Genomic DNA, 22,061 nt, shown 5'->3' with positions numbered 1-22,061 from the left:
ACACAAAAAAAGCATAGAAGCATTTCTCATATAAAGCAATGGCAACAAAACATCTGTTTTTTTGTCAATTCCATTGTTAACATTTATTTTAAAAAATGCAGTATTATAATGAGCTTGAGTTGTGAAATGCATCAGTGAGTTTTGTTTTTATCATTGTAATACACAGAATGATTTCATTTTATTTTAATGATAGTATAATTTACCAGCTGCTGAAAAAAAATGCTTATGATGCACTTTATTCCCTTCTTACTTGCTCCTTTGTAACAAGAATGGAGAACATCAGACACTATTCCTGGACTTGGGTTATTCAGGTTTTGGCCTGTTCTTGCTCAGGCGCCCCCTGTCTGACTTTGATTCCATTGGCGCCCGGGTCTCTCGGACCCTGCCTCATCCAGTGCAGAATTCCCAGCTTTGCTGTTGCTGCCTCTGGGCTGACCTCTCTATCCTTCCATCGACGATGACACACGGAGGCCTATCTAAGCCCAGCCGGCCCTGGTACCCAAAGGCTCAACCCGCGGGGAATGAGGGCTGATATTGGTGAAGCTCCAGCTGGCCTCTGTCCGTCAGCCCACTCCGCCTGCCTACGGTGGGGACCCGTAGGATCCTTCCTACAGGTTGCGTCAACCCCACCTCAGTCCAAGGGTCTACCTCCAATGCAACAATGGTGAGATTGCACCTTGAATACTGTGTGCAATTCTGGTCACTACATCTCAAAAAGGATATAGCTGCACTGGAGAAAGTGCAGAGATTGGCGACCAAAATGATAAGGTCCATGAAACGGCTGCCCTATGAGGAAATGCTAAAGAAGTTAGGGCTGTTCAGTTTGGATAAGGGACGACTGAGGGGGGATATGATAGAAGTCTACAAAATCATGAAAGGACTTGAAGAAGTTCATGTAAATCGGTTATTTACTCTCTTAGCTAATAGAAGGACTGGGGGCACTCAATGAAGTTAGCAAGTAGCTTACTTAAAACAAATCGAAGAAAATTCTTTTTCACTCACTGCATAGTTAAGCTTTGGAATTCATTGCCAGAGGATGTGGTTATAGAAGTTAATATAACTGGGTTTATAAATGTTTTGGGTACGTTCCTAGAGGAAAAATCCATAAACTACTATTATGGTAATTATGATAATTTAATATTTAAAAAGCTTGTGATCTAATTCATGTCTGCATACTTGCCAGGTACTTGTGACTTAGATTGCTCAGGATACTGGGCTTGATGGACCCTTGGTCTGACCCAGTATGGAATTTCATATATTCTTATGAGATGGGTGTGCCAGCAACATCATGATGGTAAGCGCTGATGGTGCTCAAGAGGACCCTGATCGAGGTGTTTTTCAGCCCAGCCTCGGGGAGGTGCCACAATTAGTCTAGCAACTTCGGAGTGGGGCAGGTGAATGGATCTAAGCCATGACCCTTACACCAGATAGAGAACCTCCTCCACTTCAGTCTATAAGACTTATTTATTTATTTATTTATTTATTTTTAATTTTTATATACCGGAATTCCTGTATACAATACAAATCAGTCCGGTTTACAATAAACGAAAAGATTGCCCCAGTCTGGGAGGTCAGACCGGGGTTGTTTACATCGAACAATGAACATTGAAAAATAACATTGAAAAATAACAATTAACAATTAAACATTGAATGTTTAAGACTTCCTGGTGGAAGGCTTCCTGGAAGCTATCAGCACCTGAGACACATCATCAGAGAAGTCCAGGTGCTGCAAGACTAAGCACTCACCATCCAGGCCATCAAGGCTAACGATTGGTGGTTTGGATAGTCCAGTCTATCCCGATCCTTCTTTATCAATTTGGGTGCGGTTTCTAGACCGACAGGTCCCGAAGAAGCGGAAACCAGACCTATCTCAGCCAGTACAGGGCCACAAGAATCATGGTTCCCCAGTCTTGCTGGAGCTTCAAGAGAGTCTTCATGACCAGCAGAAGAGGAGGATACGTGTACAGGAGACCTGTGCCCAATGCTGGGCAAAGGTGTCCGAGGCTGGAAATCTGTCCGTCCTGAACAGGGAGCAGAATTTGTTCACCTTGCTTTTGCAGGGGGAGGAAAACAGATCCACATCTGGAGTTCCCCACTGGCTGAAAATCCAGGAACAACCCTGTGCCTCCCTGCTTGTTGATGTACCACATTGCCACCTGACTGTCTTTCTGAATCAGGATTGCCTTGTGGGACAAGTGGTCTTGAAATGCCCAAAGAGCATAACGAAGTGCTCAAAGCTCCAGGAAGATTATCTGCTATAGAGATTCCTGAGCCGACCATCGACCCTGCGTGTGGAAGTTGTCCACATGCACCCCCCAACCATGGGGGGAGGCATTGGTGCTAAATACTACCTGAGGCAGGGCAGCCTGAAAAGGGACTCCCTGCTCCAGGTTGAATAGATTCTCCCACCAGGTCAGGGAGACCTGCAGAGGTGGCATGATGTAAACATGTGCCTGTAGGTCCTGGAATGCCTGCTGCCACTGCCACTGCAATGTCCATTGTGCCCTGCATATGCAGAGGCAGGCAAACAGGGTGACACGGACAGACACAGCCATGTGGCCCAAAAGATGAAGCAGCAGATGAGCAGAAACCTGCCGACAGCTGCGGAACAATCCCACCAGTGATGACGGGGCAAGCACACAATTGCGGGGCAGAAACGCCTTGGACCCGTTGAAACCCGGATGACGCCATGAAAAACAGCTGGAGAGCAGTCAATGGCTAGCAGCCACTAAGGAGCGACACTCTGGGAATCGACCGCAATGAAAGGCAAAAGCAAACCCACCACGCCGCCAGAGGGACACCGATCAGAGAAGAGGGACCTGACGCTGAAAACACCAGAAAACCGGGTAAGAGAGTTGAAGAAAAAACACTATAAGAACAGAGCTCCACCATCACGAGGCAACTAACACCGCGGAAAAAAAAGAGACTGAAGGGGGCCCCCGCATGCACAGTAGCATGCTGGGCATGCTCAGTGTGACAATCAAAGTTCTAGAAACTTTGACAAAAGTTTTCCATGCTGGGCTCCATCTATTGATGTCACCCATCTATGAGGACTACCTTCCTGCTTGTCCTACGAGAAGGAGGTATAGCTTTAAAAATGCATGAAATGATTTCACTTAAAAGATATTGAGATTAACAATCAAACAACTGTGTGTGGCAGCATGTATGTGCGTATGTAGCCACGCACATATTTGCTATAGTATTTTATAATGTGTGCACATGATACCATTATCACATATACAGACTTACGCACGAATACATGCAATGCACTGAAACCACATAATTCAATGCACTGAATGCATGTAATTTACCCATCTACTTTAAAAATATAAGTGCATTTATTTTATGTACAAAAGTAAACTAGGAATTACTTGCATAAATCCCGATTTACACGCGTTAGCCAATTTTAAACCATGTGCGTGTCAAAGAAATTAACCAGTTTATCAATTAGTCTACTAGTTCACCCAGTCCTTTTCCAGTTCATTGAGACCCTCCTGGTTCTTCAACCTGAACTCCCTCCCAGTCCATCCAGACTTTCCACCCTGTGAATACTACACAATAAATATCTTTACTATCACTTATGCGAGATACTGAGCAGGTGTAAAAACACACATATAAGGTGGAAAATGTACATGTGTGCCTTTTAAGACAGCAACATATGTGCATGATAGGCCCACTCTGGAATTCCCCAGACCATGTCTTTTTTACACACATATATGTGGCGCGAAAATGAACTTACACACATGTTTTTTACTTTTAGAAAACATGGAATACGCGAGCATGAGTTGAAGCTACTTACTCGCATATATGCTATATTTTATGCTCGTAATGTTTTAAAAATGTATCTTATTCACATTTGTCTTCTACATACAGAAGCGGACTAAAACACTATTTTACATAGTACTTTAAAATGTTATATAAAAAAGTATTGCCAAAATTCAATAATTTAAAATTTAAATTAAGACTAAATATCACACAATCTGATATTTTAATTGAAAATATATAGAGGGTTTTTTTTTTTTTAAATCTTTGCCATGTTTATTTTGCTTTATCATAGTCTTCTCAGATTTTCAGCTTCTCGGTCATCACCTGGATCCTTTTCCTGGGTCCCCTTTCCTTTTTTGTGTCATCTGCTTTCTCCCTCCCTTCCAGTAATTGTTCTGACACCTATTCTATTTGTTTCATTCTACTTCCTAACATTTTTTTCTTTGCCTTTTCTTTTCTCTACAGTGCCTTTTTACTTTTCTTCTTTTTCTCCTTCCATGTCTTGTTTCTTTTATTTTCTACAGCCTCCAATATTTGGCCAGTGCGGATACCAATCATAATTACATTCAGAATTAAAACACAGAATATACAAACTTACATAAATTAAATAAGACATCCACAAACATTAGTATCCCATGACTTAAAAACATTACAAAACCAAGCCTTCAGTTGTTTCCTAAAACTCTTTAGGTCTTCTTACTTCAATTCAACTGGTAATGTATTCCATAAAGTGGGAAATATATATGAAAAGGCCCTAACTTAAGTCAACTGTTGTCTGTATTCAAGAGTAGAAGGGATCACCAATAATTCTGTCTCTAATGAACACATAGGCTCAGACCACTGGCATTCATTCCTGCCATGCAAAAACATCTGAATATAATAATTTATGTTATTATAAGTCATTTAAATTGCACTTTCTATCCTTCTTCTTTTACCTTGACTCATCTTATTATTCCATCGCTCTCACCCTCCTCCCTGCAACCCCTCTCTATCTCACCCACATCTCAGTACTTCCTCTCAGCAGTCCCTCAGCCTCCCCCTTATCTCTTCTGTTATATATCCTCAAGCATTTCTTTATGTCTTGCCTCTCCTCCCAGCATCTTCTCTTCCCCCTTTTTCCTATCATTTCAACACTCTCTTCCCCCTCCCCCCTTATCCCATTATATTTTTGTAGTGACATAAGTGTTTGATTTACATTTAACTGGTGTACAGAAAATGTGGCAGTAAAATATACTAAGCATGGAAGAGTGATAAGCAATCTTCCTTCAAAGTCTCAAGTCAGAACTTGTATGCAGTACAGTTTCTTTGAAGCAGGATGACTCCTGGTCACAAGGAATGTCTTTAGGTGATGAGAAATCTGATTTTAAGATCCCTTGTCAGGGTCATGGCAGAGGTATGCCATGCAGCAAAGCTCATCTAGGCTCATAGCTATCCTCTATATCGCATGATCCTCGCCAGCCACCTCCAATTGCCAGGGTTTTATCTAGAGGCTCAGGAGATGTGGTTGGAAGGAGAGCAGGCTTGCTTATCCACAGGCCACATTCCCTTCTACCCCACATGACCCCAATTCTATCTACAGTTCATTGCCTCATGGGTCCCTAATGCCTTCTTTCTCACTTTCCTTGCTTTCCCAGTGGAGGTTTTTATCATCCTTACAGTGTGCACTCAGAGTAATTTGTTCTCTATCTTTTAAAGTAGTTTATTTAGTTACAATTTTTATATATTCCCCTACTTCCAACATTGTTTATAGAGTATATTTACATATTACACATGCATAAAATAATAAAAATGCATATAAACAAAACAAACATTTAAAATAGAAACATTAAATCACTGGATGGGATCCATTAATCTAGTTAAGCACTGAGACAGAGCAGCACTGCTACCTTTTACTTAAAGCAAGAATGGAGATTTACAAGTTTTAAAAACCTATAGATCATAAAGGGTGTGTTCATATGCCTGCCGGAATCACACTAGCTTTAAGCAGAAGTAAATACATGAATGTCTTAGGGCTTCAGGAACCAAATAAAGGGAGCCTATATATTTGGGCAAATGGATGTTTATAAATAAACACAAACATAAGATTTTCTACTTTCTCACAAATTTGGTCTCAAGGCAGATTACATAAAATTTAAATTGCAGTTACAGTTGCATCGTAAGTTAAATTTTACCATCATCACAAGGGTACTGTAGGTATGTTTGTTGATGTAGTGGAGAGCACCAACTGGAGTGACTATGGTGGCATAGCTCTCATGTGCTCCAAATCTTAGTAAAGTACATGTGTGAGTACTCATATATTTCTTGCTAAAGAATATTGTTTTCCCTTGGGATAGTTAATCTCACCTGGTACTCCAGCTTTCATCCAGTATTCAATGTCGGTTCCTTCACCATGCTCATACAGGCTGGTAATGTTAATAGGCTGCAGTAGCATCATGACTTCCTTCATGATTGCACGAGCTTTATCACTCCCAGTAAATTGCAGCCCAAGAGGCAAGAAGGTACCAGTATCTGACTCCATCACTATGTCAAAATCAGAGATGTTCACCTAAATAAACAAAGATAAACATGTTCAATTGCACTATTAATTCACATGGCATAAGAAATTAATACATTGTAAGCTAAAATAATTCTGGACACAGAAAACATGATGTTTTACTCAACAGATCTTTATTCAATATCAATGTTTGCTACAGCTGATATACCATCGTTAAGTTGGAGAACCATCACAACGGTTTACATATAGGCACGATAACAATTATGAGTGGTATAGATTACAACTTGAACATGTGCCATTATAGTACGGTAACAATAAAGTGCAATAAGCTATATGTTTAAGTAAGCTAATCAGTTTGGTATGACAATTTATCAACGGTACAAAATTAACATTACTGTGCGTTTGTTCGGTGCGTTCATCTTAATCAATTGTTTTTCTCCTTCTCTTTGTCTTTATCAAAAGCTTGTTTATAGAGCCAGGTTTTCAGGTTAGATTTAAAGATTTTCAGATTTCTCTGGAGCCTTAATTCGAGAGGCATGATGTTCCATAGTACAGGGCCAGCCAGTGACAGTGCTCTTTCCCTTACTTGAGTGAGCCGAGCTGATTTGACAGAGGGGACAGTTAGTAGAGCCTTATTCACAGATCTTAGGTTTCTGTGAGGGACATGTATGCGCAGTGCTGTGTTAAGCCAGTCGGCTTTTTCCTCATGTATTAGCTTATGAATTATACATAGAACTTTGTATTGTATTCTTTGTTCGATTGGGAGCCAATGTAGTTCGGCAAGTGTTCCAGTTATGTGGTCCCTTCTTTTTTTGCCTGTTAAAATTCTTGCAGCGGAGTTTTGTAGTATTTGCAGCGGCCTAAGTGTAGATTGTGGTAGTCCTAGTAATAGTGCATTACAATAGTGTGTTGCGAATATCAGTGCCTGGAGGGTTGTGCGAAAGTTGTTTAGTGTTAAGAGGGGTTTCAGTCTTCTGAGAATAATTAGTTTACCGTATCCTTCTTTTATTTTCTGTGAGATGTGCTGTTTCATGCATAACTCAGGGTCCACTATAACCCCAAGATTCCGTACTTTTCTTGCTAAAGTCGTCAGGGGTGAAAACATAGAAACAGATTTCATTTGGTCTACCCAGTCTTCCTATTTATTATCACCTACTGCACAGTGTTGTTCTATAATAATCTGTGGATTTCTCACTTCCTCTACCATTAAGGTCCCTTTATGTCTTTCTCAACCACTTTTTAATTTGGAAACTGTTCTAGTGCTTATAACCTCTTCTATAAGTCTATTCCAGCTGTATACCACCCTCTCTGACACTTGTTTTGATCTTCCTTTCTTCACTTTTCATATGATGACCCTTCATCCTTGAACTTTTTAGTTTATGGAAAATGCTTTCTTCTGGAGCCTACTAGTTATTTGACTATTTGTTGTTACGCCCGGTTGCAGATGGCTGCGACCGCTGTTGCTCACCTCTTGCCTCACTGCACTGACTTCGTGAGATAGACTGGCTGTCTCCGCCAGCTATCGTCGGTCTGCCTGCCCCTGTTCCTGGGACTCCCTGGATGGCGTGGACGCTGCTGACCGCCATCTTGCCCTCAGCGTTCCTTAGGTGCACGCGCACGCTCTCGGGCCAGTCTTATGCACATCATGGTGGGAACCTCGGGGGCGTCTCCTCCAGATGACTTCATTCATCGTGGACTCTTAAGCCGGCTGGCCCTGTCTGCCTACGACTTGGCAACGAGTTCCCTCATTGCTGAATCTGCTTCGCTCACTACGGACTTCCTGTTCCAGCTCCTGCTTCCTCGGCATGAGACGTCCTGGGTACCCGCGCCTCGGGGGCCCTTTCCTCGTCTCTGGCTATCCGCTCCTCAGAGGGATTTGCGCCTAGGACCGCTGCCTACCCTGTTCCCCGGGGCTTCCTCTGGAACCAGCGTTATGAAGAATATGCCTGATCAGACAACCAATATTGAGAAGGAAAATACCCAGACACCTCTGCTGTTCTGTGGCCTGTCAGAGCTGAATGAACTCTGAGTGCCTTTCTGAGCATGACTTGCAAAATGTCTCTGAGCAGGTAGACATACTGGCACCAACAAGGGAGGCCTATTCAATGGGTCACACAGAAGAAACCAACGGCGGGAGCTTCAGGCACTATCCTGTTGAAACCTCACTGGACAAGATCATTAACAGGACAAAAGGATTATCTGGAGAGTGGGGGCAAATGAGCTACATCTGGGAAAACTTGTCAGGGTAGTTCAGGGATAGGTTGTCATGACAACAGCATGATGTGTCTCTGTAAATGAGTCTTTGGGCAGTCACGTAATTCTAGAAACTTCGACAATACTGTATGTTTAACTATAAAAGAAGGGTCACTTCCTGTATTCAAGAAGATGCTGGTTGTTTTGAAAGACAAAGGGCACCCAGTATCCAGCATCTCCCAAGAACACTTATAATGCCAAATAAAATTTACTTTATACCTTTTACTGAGTCTAAGTGTTCTTGTGTCCCTGGCCCTAAGCATGTACTATTATTATGTACATTTTCCTCAACAGTGAGTACCCCACTCTGCGTTCCATTGCCATATCAGTCTCTTCTGAGGAACCCTCATCGCTGTATCCCGCTCTGCGGACCACTGCCGTATTATCTCCTCTGAGGAACCCTCATCGGTGTACCCCGCTCTGCAGACCACTGCCATATCATCTCTACTGAGGAACCCTCATCAGTGTACCCCGCTCTGCGGACCATTGCCGTATCATTTCTACAGAGGAATCCTCTCTGGGTATACTTCACAGACCCCGTGGCACCCATGTGTCTGTGTGACTTTACTACTTTACTTCCCGCTCCGCGGCCAGTGTTGCTCTACTTCTCTCTGCTCTCTCTCCAGTACCTGCTGTTCCACACACCATCAGCTGAGACCTCGCCTCCAGATGGTGAGGTTCACAGGGCTCCTCCCTGTGGGCGGGTCCATCTCTCACCTTGGCCCAGGGCCCACATACCCTAACATTTGTATCATATCTCCATTTTCCTTTCTTTCTTCTAGAGAGTACAAATTTAGCTCTCTCATTCTCAGTCTCAATAGCAGTGTTTCACAATTATTCGTAATATAGATATGTCTTGGACTTGAAAAGATTGTGAAACACTGCTATTGAGACTATGAATATAGTAAATTTCAAATTCTGATCTAAAGTATTCAGCCAAGTGAAGAAAGCATTTAAGGATTCAACATTGCCCTTCCACAACATGAAAACGTCATCAATGAATCTTTTCCATAAAATAATATTTGTTTTGAATTTGTGCTCTATTAAGAAATCTTTTTCAAACGTAGGGCCTTATTTACCAAGGCTATCGCAGGCTTGTGCTAACAGCACAAGCCTGTGATAGCCTGCAAAGGTAGCGCACGCCTGCGCTACCTAAATCAGGGCGGAGTTGGCCCCAGAAGAGGAGGAGTCGGGGCGTCACCGGGACCGACTCCGCGAAGACGGTGCCGCCAGCGAAAAAGTAAGGGCCTTTTCGCGTCCTAGTTCGCGCCCAATAGTTACACCTTCTATGGTGGTGCTATTGGATGCGAAATCGGCAGCGATCGCACCGTGGTGGTGCGATCGCTGCCGGCTAGCGATGGACACCCCCCTCTCCCGGGTCGACCCCCTGCCTCCCATTAGCGCAATTTTCTAAAGTATCACAGACCTGCAATACTTTAGAAAATGAGGCCCTTAGATACACATAAGTTGGCCACCGATGGGGCCATGGTGGACCCCATGGCTACTCCTTTTATTTGTTGAAAGAATACTTTATTGAAACAGAAAAAATTCTTTGTGAGTGCTATTGCTGCTAAATTGATCAAAAATTTGTTGGGAATTTGTTTATGTGTGACACGTTCCTCTAGTAAATGAGTTATAATATTTAATGCCGCTAACTGGGGGATGTTGGTGTAAAGAGCTTCAATATCTAATGTCACCATTATAATTTTGTCACTTAGGTTATCAATCGATTCTAAAATCGTAATGAAATGTGATGAGTCTCTTATGTAGGATGATGTCTCTGTGACTTTTGATTTAGAAAAATATCTAGAAAAGTGGAGAGAGGTTCTAGTAGAGACCCTACTGCCGATACTATCGGTCTGCCAGGGGGATCGGTGCTTGACTTATGTATTTTAGGTAATATGTATAGCGTTGGCATTATCAGATTTTCTGTTTTGAGAAAATTAAGTTTTTTATTGGTCAAATACTCCATGTCACTAGCGATCTTTAATAAATCATCTATTTCTCTTTTAATCGCAACAGTGGGATTGTGGTCAAGTTTCAGATAGAAAGATTGATCTGATAATTGCCATTCAATCTCCTGAATGTATTTGTCAGTGTCCATCACCACAATGGATCCACCCTTATCTGCCGGTTTGATAATAATACTGGAGTCCTTTTTCAGATTTTCTATTATATCTTTCTCTTTTCTAGTGATGTTGTAGAACTTACGACACCCTTTATTCTCAAGTTTTGACATTTCTTGTAAAACCAAAGTTTCATAAGTGTATATTGCAGGATTGGTAACTTCAGGGGGGATCCAAGTGCTGGCTTTTTTGACTATAGATACATCATTGTATTCTGATCTTGTTTTTGAGAAAAATTCTATTATTTTAAGTTTCCTTATAAATTAAAAAAATTCAATCCTAGTGCAAAAGACATTGTATAATGGTGTGGGGATAAATGATAAACCTTTATTTCATTGTTATTAAGAGCTCTAGAAGAGATATTAATAATTCTGTTATTATTTGCAGTTTCTAGTTCTGATTTTGAAATCTGCGGTCTTGGTATGTCTGATAATGATTGTTGAAACTCCCTCTTCTTCCCCTCCACTCCCCTCATTCTCTGAAAAAAGACACTGATGATTTTGGTTCAATAATATCATCTTTATCTGAGCCTTTCCTCCAATAGAAAATCTGAAAAAAGACCGCAGTTTTTTTATAAACCTTGAAGAGTCAGTAGACTTGATTGATAAGAGAGCTACCTTGATTATTTAATGTTTAACTGAACAGGATAAAAAAAGTTGTTTAAAAAATATTTCACAGTAAAAGATATATTATTTTGTGGACATAGAGTCCAAATCTTTCCTGAGGTGGCTAGAGCCACTCAGGCAAGGAGGAGGACTTTTTTGACCTTAAAGCCTAGAGTTATAGCACTAGGTGCTACATTCTTTCTAAACTTTCCCTGTCTATGCCTGTTAAATTATAAAGGAAAAAGATATGGATTTTTAGACCCAACGCAATTAGAAACTTTTCTATCAGATAAGAATCTAACTTCTGTATCTGAGCAGAAGCCAAGAAAGAAAATAGAAATACACCTTTTCTCCTGAAATTAATTATTAATTGTTATTGATACCTTAAGTATAAGTTTTTTCCTTGTCTCCTCCAATTATGGGGTAATGTGGAATGTAATATGAAATGTATATTTAAATTTATATTATCTAAATATTCATATGGTTATGTCATATGGTAGTTGAATTACATTTATCCACTATTTTCCTGTTTTCATGAAGTGTAAAAACTGTTGAAAATTTAATAAAATATAAATAAAAAAAAAAAGAACCCGAGTTATGTGCTCTGTTCCATATTTGCATTCTGAAAGAGATGAAGCTAGTGCGATTTGCATAGACCTTCCAGTATAGTTAAAGATGCGATGGTAGTATAACTGGCATTTGTATGACTTCTAGTTATATGTTATCTAAGTAGCACATACAATCTTTCTTACATAGTGTACTTTTTTAAGTTTTGATTTGAATTAATCTTCCCCAATTTGTTTAGAAATACGCTGTAAGAAATATCGGCAACAAATTGCTTGTACAGTCCAGGAACATGTGCTATTCGATGAGCATATGTTCACTGGATAGAATGCAAAGATCACAGTTTTTGTCCTTTAAATTCATCAAATAAATTTTACAGACAACCTTAAGCAAAGATGTTTATTTTTATAAATATATCTAAAAATTTTTTTTTATAAAATACAAGCACTGTCATTTGAGTAGAGCCCACGAGATTGTGACTTTTTTCAGAACACTGAAGGTTGGTGTTCCACTCTTACTACACCTTTTAAATATTGTGTAGACTATAAGATCACCATTAATTTATATACATTGATATTTCCATACAGAGTTGTTCCCACCACGGATTGTTTTAAATAAAATTGATTTCTTAGCTTGATGCTTCACTAAATGTCCCAAGTTTCAATGAGAGTCTAAAGTAAAACCATTCATACATACTTAAATTATAGGAAACAGTTTAGTAATATGATGTAGAGCTCATCTGAACAAGATATGATTTTATGAAATATGTCCCTACCTTTTGCATATATTGGTATATGTAACATTTACAAACACTTAAGTAACTGATGCTCTTCTAAATGTCACCATTTTGATTAATTATTTACTAGTTATATACTTATTTGTGGATTGTGTTTTATTAATTATTGTATAATTTTTGATTGATTTTTTAGCCCCTGAGGCAGCCATCACATGGACAGCAAAACTCGGCCTGAGTCAGGCATAAATTTTATTAAAAGTCTCCATTGCATTAAAGATTGAAAAAGACTTGGGCATCTAATCCTTTTGTGTTTTCCTTATTTTTATTATTGAAAATCTCATTCCCCCTAAATCAACTGCTTAACTTCATCAGGTTCCCATTAAGTCTTTTAAAGTTATCTCTGGTTTCTTACCAAATGGTATACTCAATTGACCTTTGTTAGCATATAAATATCTCACATAACCCAAGAAATGAATCAATTGACCCAACGGAGACATGAAAATAAGAAGACAACATCCTCCTCTGTGACCAATACAGGGTCATCATCTTGAGGGCATGCATGCGACTCCAAGTAGAGACTTCCTCCTGGGTAACCTATATTAGGGGGTAGCTGAAGAACAAAAACATGATGAAGCATATGGGATTTGGGATTTCCAGATGCAATCCAGGTGGATGCCTCTTGTACTGATGTTGATGGAACCCTGAAGGATATGGAATCTAAAGCAAAGGCGAGATAGAGATAACTGTGCCAAAAATGAGAAGGGTACCTAAGAAGCATCTCCATTGGGGCATATCAGAGCTAGGGTCACTGTTGGTATCAATGGCATTGACTGTTCTGCAGATTTTTGCGCAGATGGTGCTGAGTGTGATGGCACCAAGGACTTCTGTACCAATGTAGTCAAAAACCTGTGCATCTGTGGTGACAAGGGCTAGTAGAATGGTGCCGGGGCCTTGGGTGTCGACAGTGACAATGCTTTCTGCACCGCTAGAACTGACTAGGCCAACTAACACTTCTTATTTTGCATTGATGAGCACAAAGAGCGAGATGGGGCTCAGGAGTGCACCTCGGAGCATGCTGGCTCCTGCATCTGGCGTTTCCCTGCCTTGCTTGACCCTGAATCTATAACAGTTTTGGAATCTGGGGGATGTAAGTTGACAACCCTGCAAGAGGAACCGCTGCTTGGCTCAGCAGGGAGGCAGCCAGAGGAGGCCCCGCTATGAACAAAGGAACAACTCTGTCTCGAAACAGACCTGAGGGTTCCTCTATCTTTCATGCCCAGTTCAGGTGGGAGCTAAGGGGCATTTACCAACAATAATACCAACTGGCTGTCACAGTCAATGGCCAGCAAGACAGCCCCACAAGCTACCTCATTCATCCTCTGAGGCTAGGATACTGCCTTCTTGGTTGAGAAACCACCTCCTGTGAACAGAACCACTTTGTGCAGCCTGTTTATCGAAGCTATGGCTGGACTGGACACCGCTATCTTCTAGCAACTCTGGACTCTTCTCTTAGGTGCACGCACGTGGTATGCACTTATATTTAAAGGGCCTTTGGCAGGAAAGGCACCGCGGCATCCACTGATGTCAGGAGGATTTCTTATTTAAGTGTGGCCCATGCTCCCTCTCATTGCCTCATCAATGGGTTTCCTGCCTAGTAAAAGTGATTGTTGCCATAGTACTCCAGTGTTCCAGATTCCTTGTCTCTCCAGCCTTGCCTTGTCCAGCTTTCCTTGTCCTGTTTGTCTTGTCCAGTGTCTTCTGTGTGTCTTCGTCCACTCTTGGCCTGTCTCTCTGGATCTGACCTCTTGTCTAGACCTGATCACAATTGCCTGCCATCTGGATCAGCCCTCTTGCCTAGACCTGACCATTCGTGTTAGCCGCCTGTCTCCAACTACATTAGTCTGCTGTTTGCCCTAACCCTGGTCTGCCTTTAGACTCAGTCTTTTCACTGATCTAGAGAACCACCTAAGTCCTAGGAGTGTGCATTTGTTTTCGCCGTATTGGCGATCCGCAACGTATATTGCACTATTTGTTGTATTCATGGGTAACTGAAACTTATCGCGATTCCCCACGAATACAACAAATTTTCGCCGAATTATTCGGCCACCAATTTAAACAACCCCCCCACCCCCTGACCCCGCCAAAAACTTACCAAAACTCCCTGGTGGTCCAGCGGGGGGTCCGGGAAACATACCCTGCAAACACACCCTCGGTACCAGTATCAAAATGGCGCCGGTAGCCTTTGACCTACTATGTCACAGGGGCTACCGGTGCCATTGGTCAGCCCTTGTCACATGGCCATCGGTGCCATCTTGTGCTCCTACCATGTGACAGGGGCTGACCAATGGCACTGGTAGCCCCTGTGACATAGTAAGGGCAAGGCTATCGGCGCCATTTTGATTCCTGGCACCCGACGGCACGAGTGCAGGATATCGCTCCCAGACCCCCACTGGACCCCCAGGGACTTTTGGCCAGCTTGGGGGGGCCTTCTGACCCCCACAAGACTTGCCAAAAGTCCAGCGGGTGTCCGGGAGTGACCTCCTGCATTCGGGCCGTATTGCCAGCATTCAAAATGGCGTCGGCGCTACCTTTGCCCTCACTATGTCACAGGGGCCGACCGTCGGCCCCTGTGACATATGAGGGCAAAGGCTAGCGGCTGCCAGTACTCAAAATGGCGTCGGCGCTACCTTTGCCCTCACTATGTCACAGGGGCCGACGGTCGGCCCCTGTGACATAGTGAGGGCACAGGTAGCGCCGACGCTATTTTGAATACTGGCAATACGGTCCAAGTGCAGGAGGTCGCTCCCGGACCCCCGCTGGACTTTTGGCAAGGCTTGTGGGGGTCAGAAGGCCCCCCCAAGCTGGCCAAAAGTCCCTGGGGGTCCAGCGGGGGTCCGGGAGCGATATCCTGCACTCGTGCCGTCGGGTGCCAGGAATCAAAATGGCGCCGATAGTCTTGCCCTTACTATGTCACAGGGGCTACCGGTGCCATTGGTCAGCCCCTGCCACATGGTAGGAGCACAAGATGGTGCCGATGGCCATGTGACAGGGGCTGACCAATGGCACCAGTAGCCCCTGTGACATAGTAGGTCAAAGGCTATCAGCGCCATTTTGATACTGGTACCGAGGGTGTGTTTGCAGGGTATGGTTCCCGGACCCCCCGCTGGACCACCAGGGAGTTTTGGTAAGTCTTTTGGGGGTCAGGAGGGTGGGGGGGTTGTAGTACATTTAATTTTAGCCGGGTAACGAATAGATTTAGACGTATAACCCTATCGGGGCACCATACGGACGTGCCCCCCCCCCGACGAATACGTATCCCGAATGCAACGAATAGTGTCCCTCTGCACATCCCTACTAAGTCCTGCCGGCCATCAGAACCCAAGAGCTCAACCTGCAGAGGAGGCAGCTGGTATAGGTGAAGGTCTAGATTGTCAAGCTTCAGGGTGCATTCAGCAATGCTAGCGTAGGCCTCATAGGTTCACCTACGAGGCTGCATCAATTACGCCACAGCACAAAGGGCTCACACCCCTGCTACCCATCACAATTTGCTGAGGCCTTGAGCTTGGCGGACTCACCTCTGGCCTGCATTATTGTTGGCTTAGTACACCAGCTCCAACAGCAAAAGGATCAGCTGAACACTATAGCTGGGTACCTCCAGGGCATGGTGGGTCGGTCTGCTCTGGCTTCTGCTCCGGCACCTGTAATACTACTCCCATGTGTAGCAAGCTACTATAAAACAGGTTCCTGCCACCATGAGTTTATCATGTGCTTGGACCTGCCAAAAAGGGTTTTTCAACCCTGCAGAAACTGAAAGCTGCCACAGCCAAGGTGAAGGAATATAAAAATACATCAAAAGTCATGTGTGCTCTCCTGTGAATGACAAATGTTCTGCAAGAGCCAGCATCCAGCACTCATTGTCAAAAAGTTGGGAAATGGGCTGTGCTATTTGGCCTGCCCAGAGAACAGCATTACATAGCCAACAGAGGAGGAAGCCAAAGGAATACTGGGAAACCATTTAAGGAAGAAAAGGAGCAAGCTGGCTGGCTCTGTCTGTGTTAGGAAGGGGGGGATGACCAGTGGTTGCAGCCAGGAACCAGGAAGAGAGAAGAGCATCTGACAGCTCTGCAATCACATTTTCTCCTGAAGAGCTAATTATCAAGAAAGTGAGACTGAAGTCTGAGGAATACAGAGACAGACAGCTGTTTTTGCTTCATAACTGAGCTATATGCAAAATCCCAACAAGGGACAAAGGAACTAGGAGCTGAGAGGCTGAAAGACTTTCTTTCTAGAGATTTCCAGGCCACGTCTGGATCACCCTCCTAAGAGACTGAGTTAAATAATCTAAACTTTGGCCAGAGAGTATCTTAGCAGAGGAGGGAGAAGGTTTTTTTTCCTTGCCTTTGTCATAAATTCAGTATCTCATCTTAACTGCTTCAACTTTTCAGCCGAAGTTAAGCATAAACCTTTGCAAGAACCAAACAAGATAGGGCAGAGAAAGAGAAGCTGCAAGAGACTGAAACCAGGCCCGCTTTCTGTTTAGTACCATGTAAGCATTTGGAGAAGCTCCCCAGAAGAGAGAGACCTTTTGACACACCGTAGTGCTCATCTATTTGGTTTGTCATCTAGCCAGCTCCAACATCAAGAGGGACTTCTCCATTTTCTTGATTTTTTTCCCACACAATTTTGTGTTTGGGACAGAGTGCACCGTTTACAAACTGGTGACATTGGGGTGGAACCGTTTCCCCTGTCCTTTTTAAGTACTCGGTGGTAAAGTAAAATTTTAAAAACTGTGTACTTCACTGCATCCTCTGCCCCAACCTCTCTCTATTAGTGTTCTTATTTTTTTTTTTACTATCCATATGAATATGTTAGTGTCACCACTCACGATCAGCAGGGTCCCGGCTCTTTGGCGTTTCCAGCGCATGGCATCATCGGGCGGCAGCGGCGTTCCACTACGGGACTCGGGCCGAGACTCCGCCCCCTTTAAGCGCGTCATCTCCGGAAGTCCGGCGAATTGCACGGGAGAACCTCAGTACTTAAAGCCCCGACTTCAGCATAACCTCGCCTCAGCTACAGGCTTCTTGTACTGGTGCTCTTTTTGGATTCTGTTGCCTTGCTTCCTGCCTCGACCCGGACCGGACTTGGATACTCTTGCCTAGCTGCCTGCCTCGACCCGGACCGGACTTGGTTACTCTTGTCTTGCTACCTGCCTCGACCTGGACTGAAGTTGGACTTCTGCTTGGCCGAGGTAAGACTGTTAACCATCAAGGATTCACTAAATCGTAACAGTTAGTTGCCCTGGCTAATAGACCATACCCAGTGTTATTTTTGCATTGCTTGATTCAGAATAAGAAAACTGCAAGTTTTACATTATCTTCACTACTGTACTTTTCTCATTTAATGTCCTGGTTGGATTTACAGTCTGCTTATACAATACTAATAAAAGAGTAAATTTCTGTTTTTTTCTGGTGTGATGATTTTATCTGGTGTGTGGTGCTCAAGTGAGAATTGTTTGGGAAGGGCACAGAATTGTGGTATTGAGATGATTGGGGTCTGTCTCATCCCCCATTCAGGCTATAAGCCAAAAGATAAATCACAGTGGTGAATAAAATTTCTCATGTGGTACTCTCCACCCCAAGCATAGGGGTAATTCATAGTCTGGAACAATGTGGGGGAGGGGCTGATGGCCACACATGCTTCACTTCCCCATGTCTTCGAGGGATGATGGAGATCCACTGAAAGGTAGAGGATTTCTAAATCAATGTTGGATGCAGTTCAAGTTGCAGGCACCCTTGTTTCCAAGAGACAGAGTCAAGGTGACTTATTCTCTCATTGTGGGGCGCTTCTGCCCTGGCCTGGACCTCAGCCCTTTGAGAAAGGGGATGATCCGCTCTTGGGGAATCTGATGCACTTCTTGCAAGAATTCTGGAAATTTTTTGATGAGCCTAGTCTCACAAATTCCAAGGCAAACCAACTCCTGCAGAATAGACAAGGCTTTCAGTCTGTGAGGGAGTGCGCAGTGCACTTCTGCGTTCTGGCCTCCAAACCTCAATGGGGCAGTGACAGCCTGGTAGCAATTTTCAGGTGAGGACTCTGAGTGCATTAAAGATGAGATGGCTGCCCAGGACCTGCTGGATACCTTGGAGGGCTTAATTAGCCTAGCCATACAGCTAAACCAGAGGGTCCAGGAAAGGGACAGAGAGAAAGGCTTGGCTCACCTCCCCATCCTCCTTGCCCTAAATTTCCAGTGTCTGATAACATCCTGCTCTCCCCCTGAATTAGGACCAGCAGAGGCATCGTAACCTAAACCTTTGCTTATATTGTGCTGTTTTCGAGCATTTTGCTGGTTGCTGCCCAGATAAGCCAGAAAAACTCAAGGACCTAGGCCTGATGGAAGAGGCTACCCTAGGTCATCCCTGCACCTCTCCACCAACTGCTAGTACCAGTGCATTTCTCTCTTGGGAACATTCTTGTTGATGCTATTGACTTCCTGGATACCGGCGGTGGCAGCAGCTTCATCCATGAGGCTTTGGTCCATCATTACCAAATACCAACAGTTCCCTTGGATATCCACTCTCAATCTCATCCATAAATGGAGAACCCCTGCCTGGACAGGTTACAAGAGCCACTGCATCACTTACCATATAAACAGGGATTTTGCATGGAGAGCAAATCAGTCTCTAGTGTTGCCTAAAATAGTCAATTCAGTCATCTTGGACCTCCCATAGTTGAGACTCCATCATTCCCACATTGATTGGGCCATGTTACAAACTGCCGAATCAGGCCCTAGCTGTCATGAGAAATGCCTCACTAAAGTTTTGCTTGTGGTACTCATGGCTAAGACAGCTACTTCGGAGTTCCCAGGAATGCCATCCAAATATACAGAGTTTGCAGATGTGTTCAGTAAACAGCAAGCGAAGGTCATAAGAACATAAGAAAATGCCATACTGGGTCAGACTAAGGGTCCATCAAGCCCAGCATCCTGTTTCCAACAGCGGCCAATCCAGGCCATAAGAATCTGGCAAGTACCCAAAAAAGTCTATTCCATGTTACCATTGCTAATGGCAGTGGCTATTCTCTAAGTGAACTTAATAGCAGGTAATGGACTTCTCCTCCAATAATTTATCCAATCCTTTTTTAAACACAGCTATACTAACTGCACTAACCACATCCTCTGGCAACAAATTCCAGAGTTTAATTGTGCGTTGAGTAAAAAAAGAACTTTCTCCGATTAGTTTTAAATGTGCCCCATGCTAACTTCATGGAGTGCCCCCTAGTCTTTCTACTATCCGAAAGAGTAAATAACCGATTCACATCTACCCGTTCTAGACCTCTCATGATTTTAAACACCTCTATCATATCCCCCCTCAGTCGTCTCTTCTCCAAGCTGAAAAGCCCTAACTTCTTTAGTCTTTCCTCATAGGGGAGCTGTTCCATTCCCCTTATCATTTTGGTAGCCCTTCTCTGTACCTCTGTACCTTCTCCATCGCAATTATATCTTTTTTGAGATGTGGCGACCTCATCGCGCATATGATTGTATGATAGACTTTGTCTCTGGCAAGGTTCCACCCAGAGGCAGAATATACCTGCTCTCTGCCCTGGAAACAGAAACTGTGACCAAATAAATTAAAGAGAATGTGGACAAAGGCTTCATCTGCCCCTCTTTGTCACTTACCAGGGCTAGATCATTTTTTGTAAGGAAGAAAGATGTACCATTATATCCCTGTATTGACTATTGTGGACTTAACTCCAATACCAAGAAGAACCACTGTTCTCTTCCCTTGATCTCCAAGTTCTTTGACTAACTTCAGGGTGTGCAGATATTTATCAAGCTGGACCTTTGGGAAGCATACAACCTGATCAAAATCTGATAAGGCGATGAATGGAAGACCACCTTTAACACCCATGATCGATACAATGAATACCTAGTGATGACCTTCAAGTTATGCAGTTCCTTCGTAGTCCTCCAGTTTACGGTCAACAAGATCTTCTGGGACAATCTCCACTCCTATGTGGTAGTTTACCTAGATGATACCCTAGTGTACTCTAAGTCCCTGACGGAGCATCAACCTCATGTGAAACAAGTCCTATAGAGACTCTATGAGCACCACTTCTATGCCAAGTTAGAGAAGTATACCTTTGAACAGGAAGAACTTCCCTTTTTGGGATATATTATCTTTCGCTGAGGTCTACGTATGAACCAAATAAATTAAAGGTCATACTGGAGTGGCCCTGGCCCATAAAGCACTGCAGTGCTTCCTGGGGTTCGCAAATTATTATAGGCAATTTATTCATAAGAACTCCTCCTTGGCGGTTCATTCACAGCCCTAACTAAAAAGGGTGAAGACATCAAAAACTGGAATAGGAACACTATCCAAGCTTCTGAGCATCTCAAAGAAGAGTTCAATCTTAATCCATGCCTATATCACTCAGATCCATCCAAGCCATTCATCTTGGAGGTAGATGCATCGACCTTCGTGGTAGGCGCTCTCCTCTTACAGCATAACCATAATGGTATACTCATGATTTGCTCCTATTTTTGAAAAATATTGAACTGCTAGTGATTAAGCTAGCCCTAGAAGAATGGCAACACTTGCTGGAAGGAGCCAAGCTTCTAGTAAATATCTATTTGAATCACAAGAACCCTGAATATCTAGTGCAAATTCAGAGACTGAACTCCTGGAAAGCCCACTGGTTGTTGTATTTTTTATAATAAATTTGACTTTGCGTTGCGGTACCATCCTGCTGAGAGAGCCTCTGTATAGAGTCAACGTGACATGCTATAAATATACCACTGTAAGAGGGGATACTTTCAATTTGAGGCAGATTTGGAGGGGTGATTTTACATACACAGTAAGAGGAATTAACTGCAAATTTGATATGACTGATGAATTTCTATCATTTGAATCAGTAGCTGCTTTGTAGTCATCAACTCCTCTTGTTGGTATCTTTCATTGATTCAAATGATAGAAATTCATCAGTCACGACTCTTTCTCTCTAAAACATTTTTCCCTGTAATGCAAGGCTAAGATGGATATAACACATAGAAAAAAGGTGTAGTTATTTCTGACATTAAATCCCGCGTAAGTATGCGTTAGTCTACTGCATTCTGCGCTAGCAGACCCTCATTTCCATTAACTCCTCCATTCCACGCTAGCAGACCCTCATTTCCATTAACTCCTCCCACTTGCATACTAAACGTAAAGTTGGCATACTAATGCACATTACAATATTTATCACATGCATTAGATCTCTAACACATTTTGATGAATGACCTGGTGAGTGAGTAAATCAGAGTCTCAAGGCCTTTCTACAAGCCTATGTGAACCAATGGCAGGATAACTGAGCATATCGCTCTCTCATAGGCCGAATTCTGCAATAATAACCATGTAAACAGTTCCACAGAGTCATACCCTTTTACATAGTGTTTGGGCACCATCCCCATACACTAAGACCTGTTCCAATCTCTGTCCCATGTATAAGTGCATGTATGACCTCATTTGGAGTATTGTGTACAG

General features: G+C 43.1%; 1 protein-coding gene across 2 annotated transcripts in view; it reads right to left on the bottom strand.

Moving 5' to 3' along the window:
* CPQ (carboxypeptidase Q) overlaps positions 1-22,061 on the bottom strand; it is an 885,139-nt gene that overhangs the window by 118,870 nt on the left and 744,208 nt on the right. For both annotated transcript variants that reach the window (XM_029591758.1, XM_029591757.1), the window contains exon 7: positions 6,109-6,310. In XM_029591758.1, coding sequence (XP_029447618.1) covers positions 6,109-6,310 — 202 coding nt within the window. The remainder of the gene's footprint in view (positions 1-6,108; positions 6,311-22,061) is intronic.

The sequence above is a fragment of the Rhinatrema bivittatum genome, chromosome 2 (assembly GCF_901001135.1).
Source record: "Rhinatrema bivittatum chromosome 2, aRhiBiv1.1, whole genome shotgun sequence".
Taxonomy (NCBI): domain Eukaryota; kingdom Metazoa; phylum Chordata; class Amphibia; order Gymnophiona; family Rhinatrematidae; genus Rhinatrema; species Rhinatrema bivittatum.
This window is presented reverse-complemented; position numbering and strand designations above follow the sequence as displayed.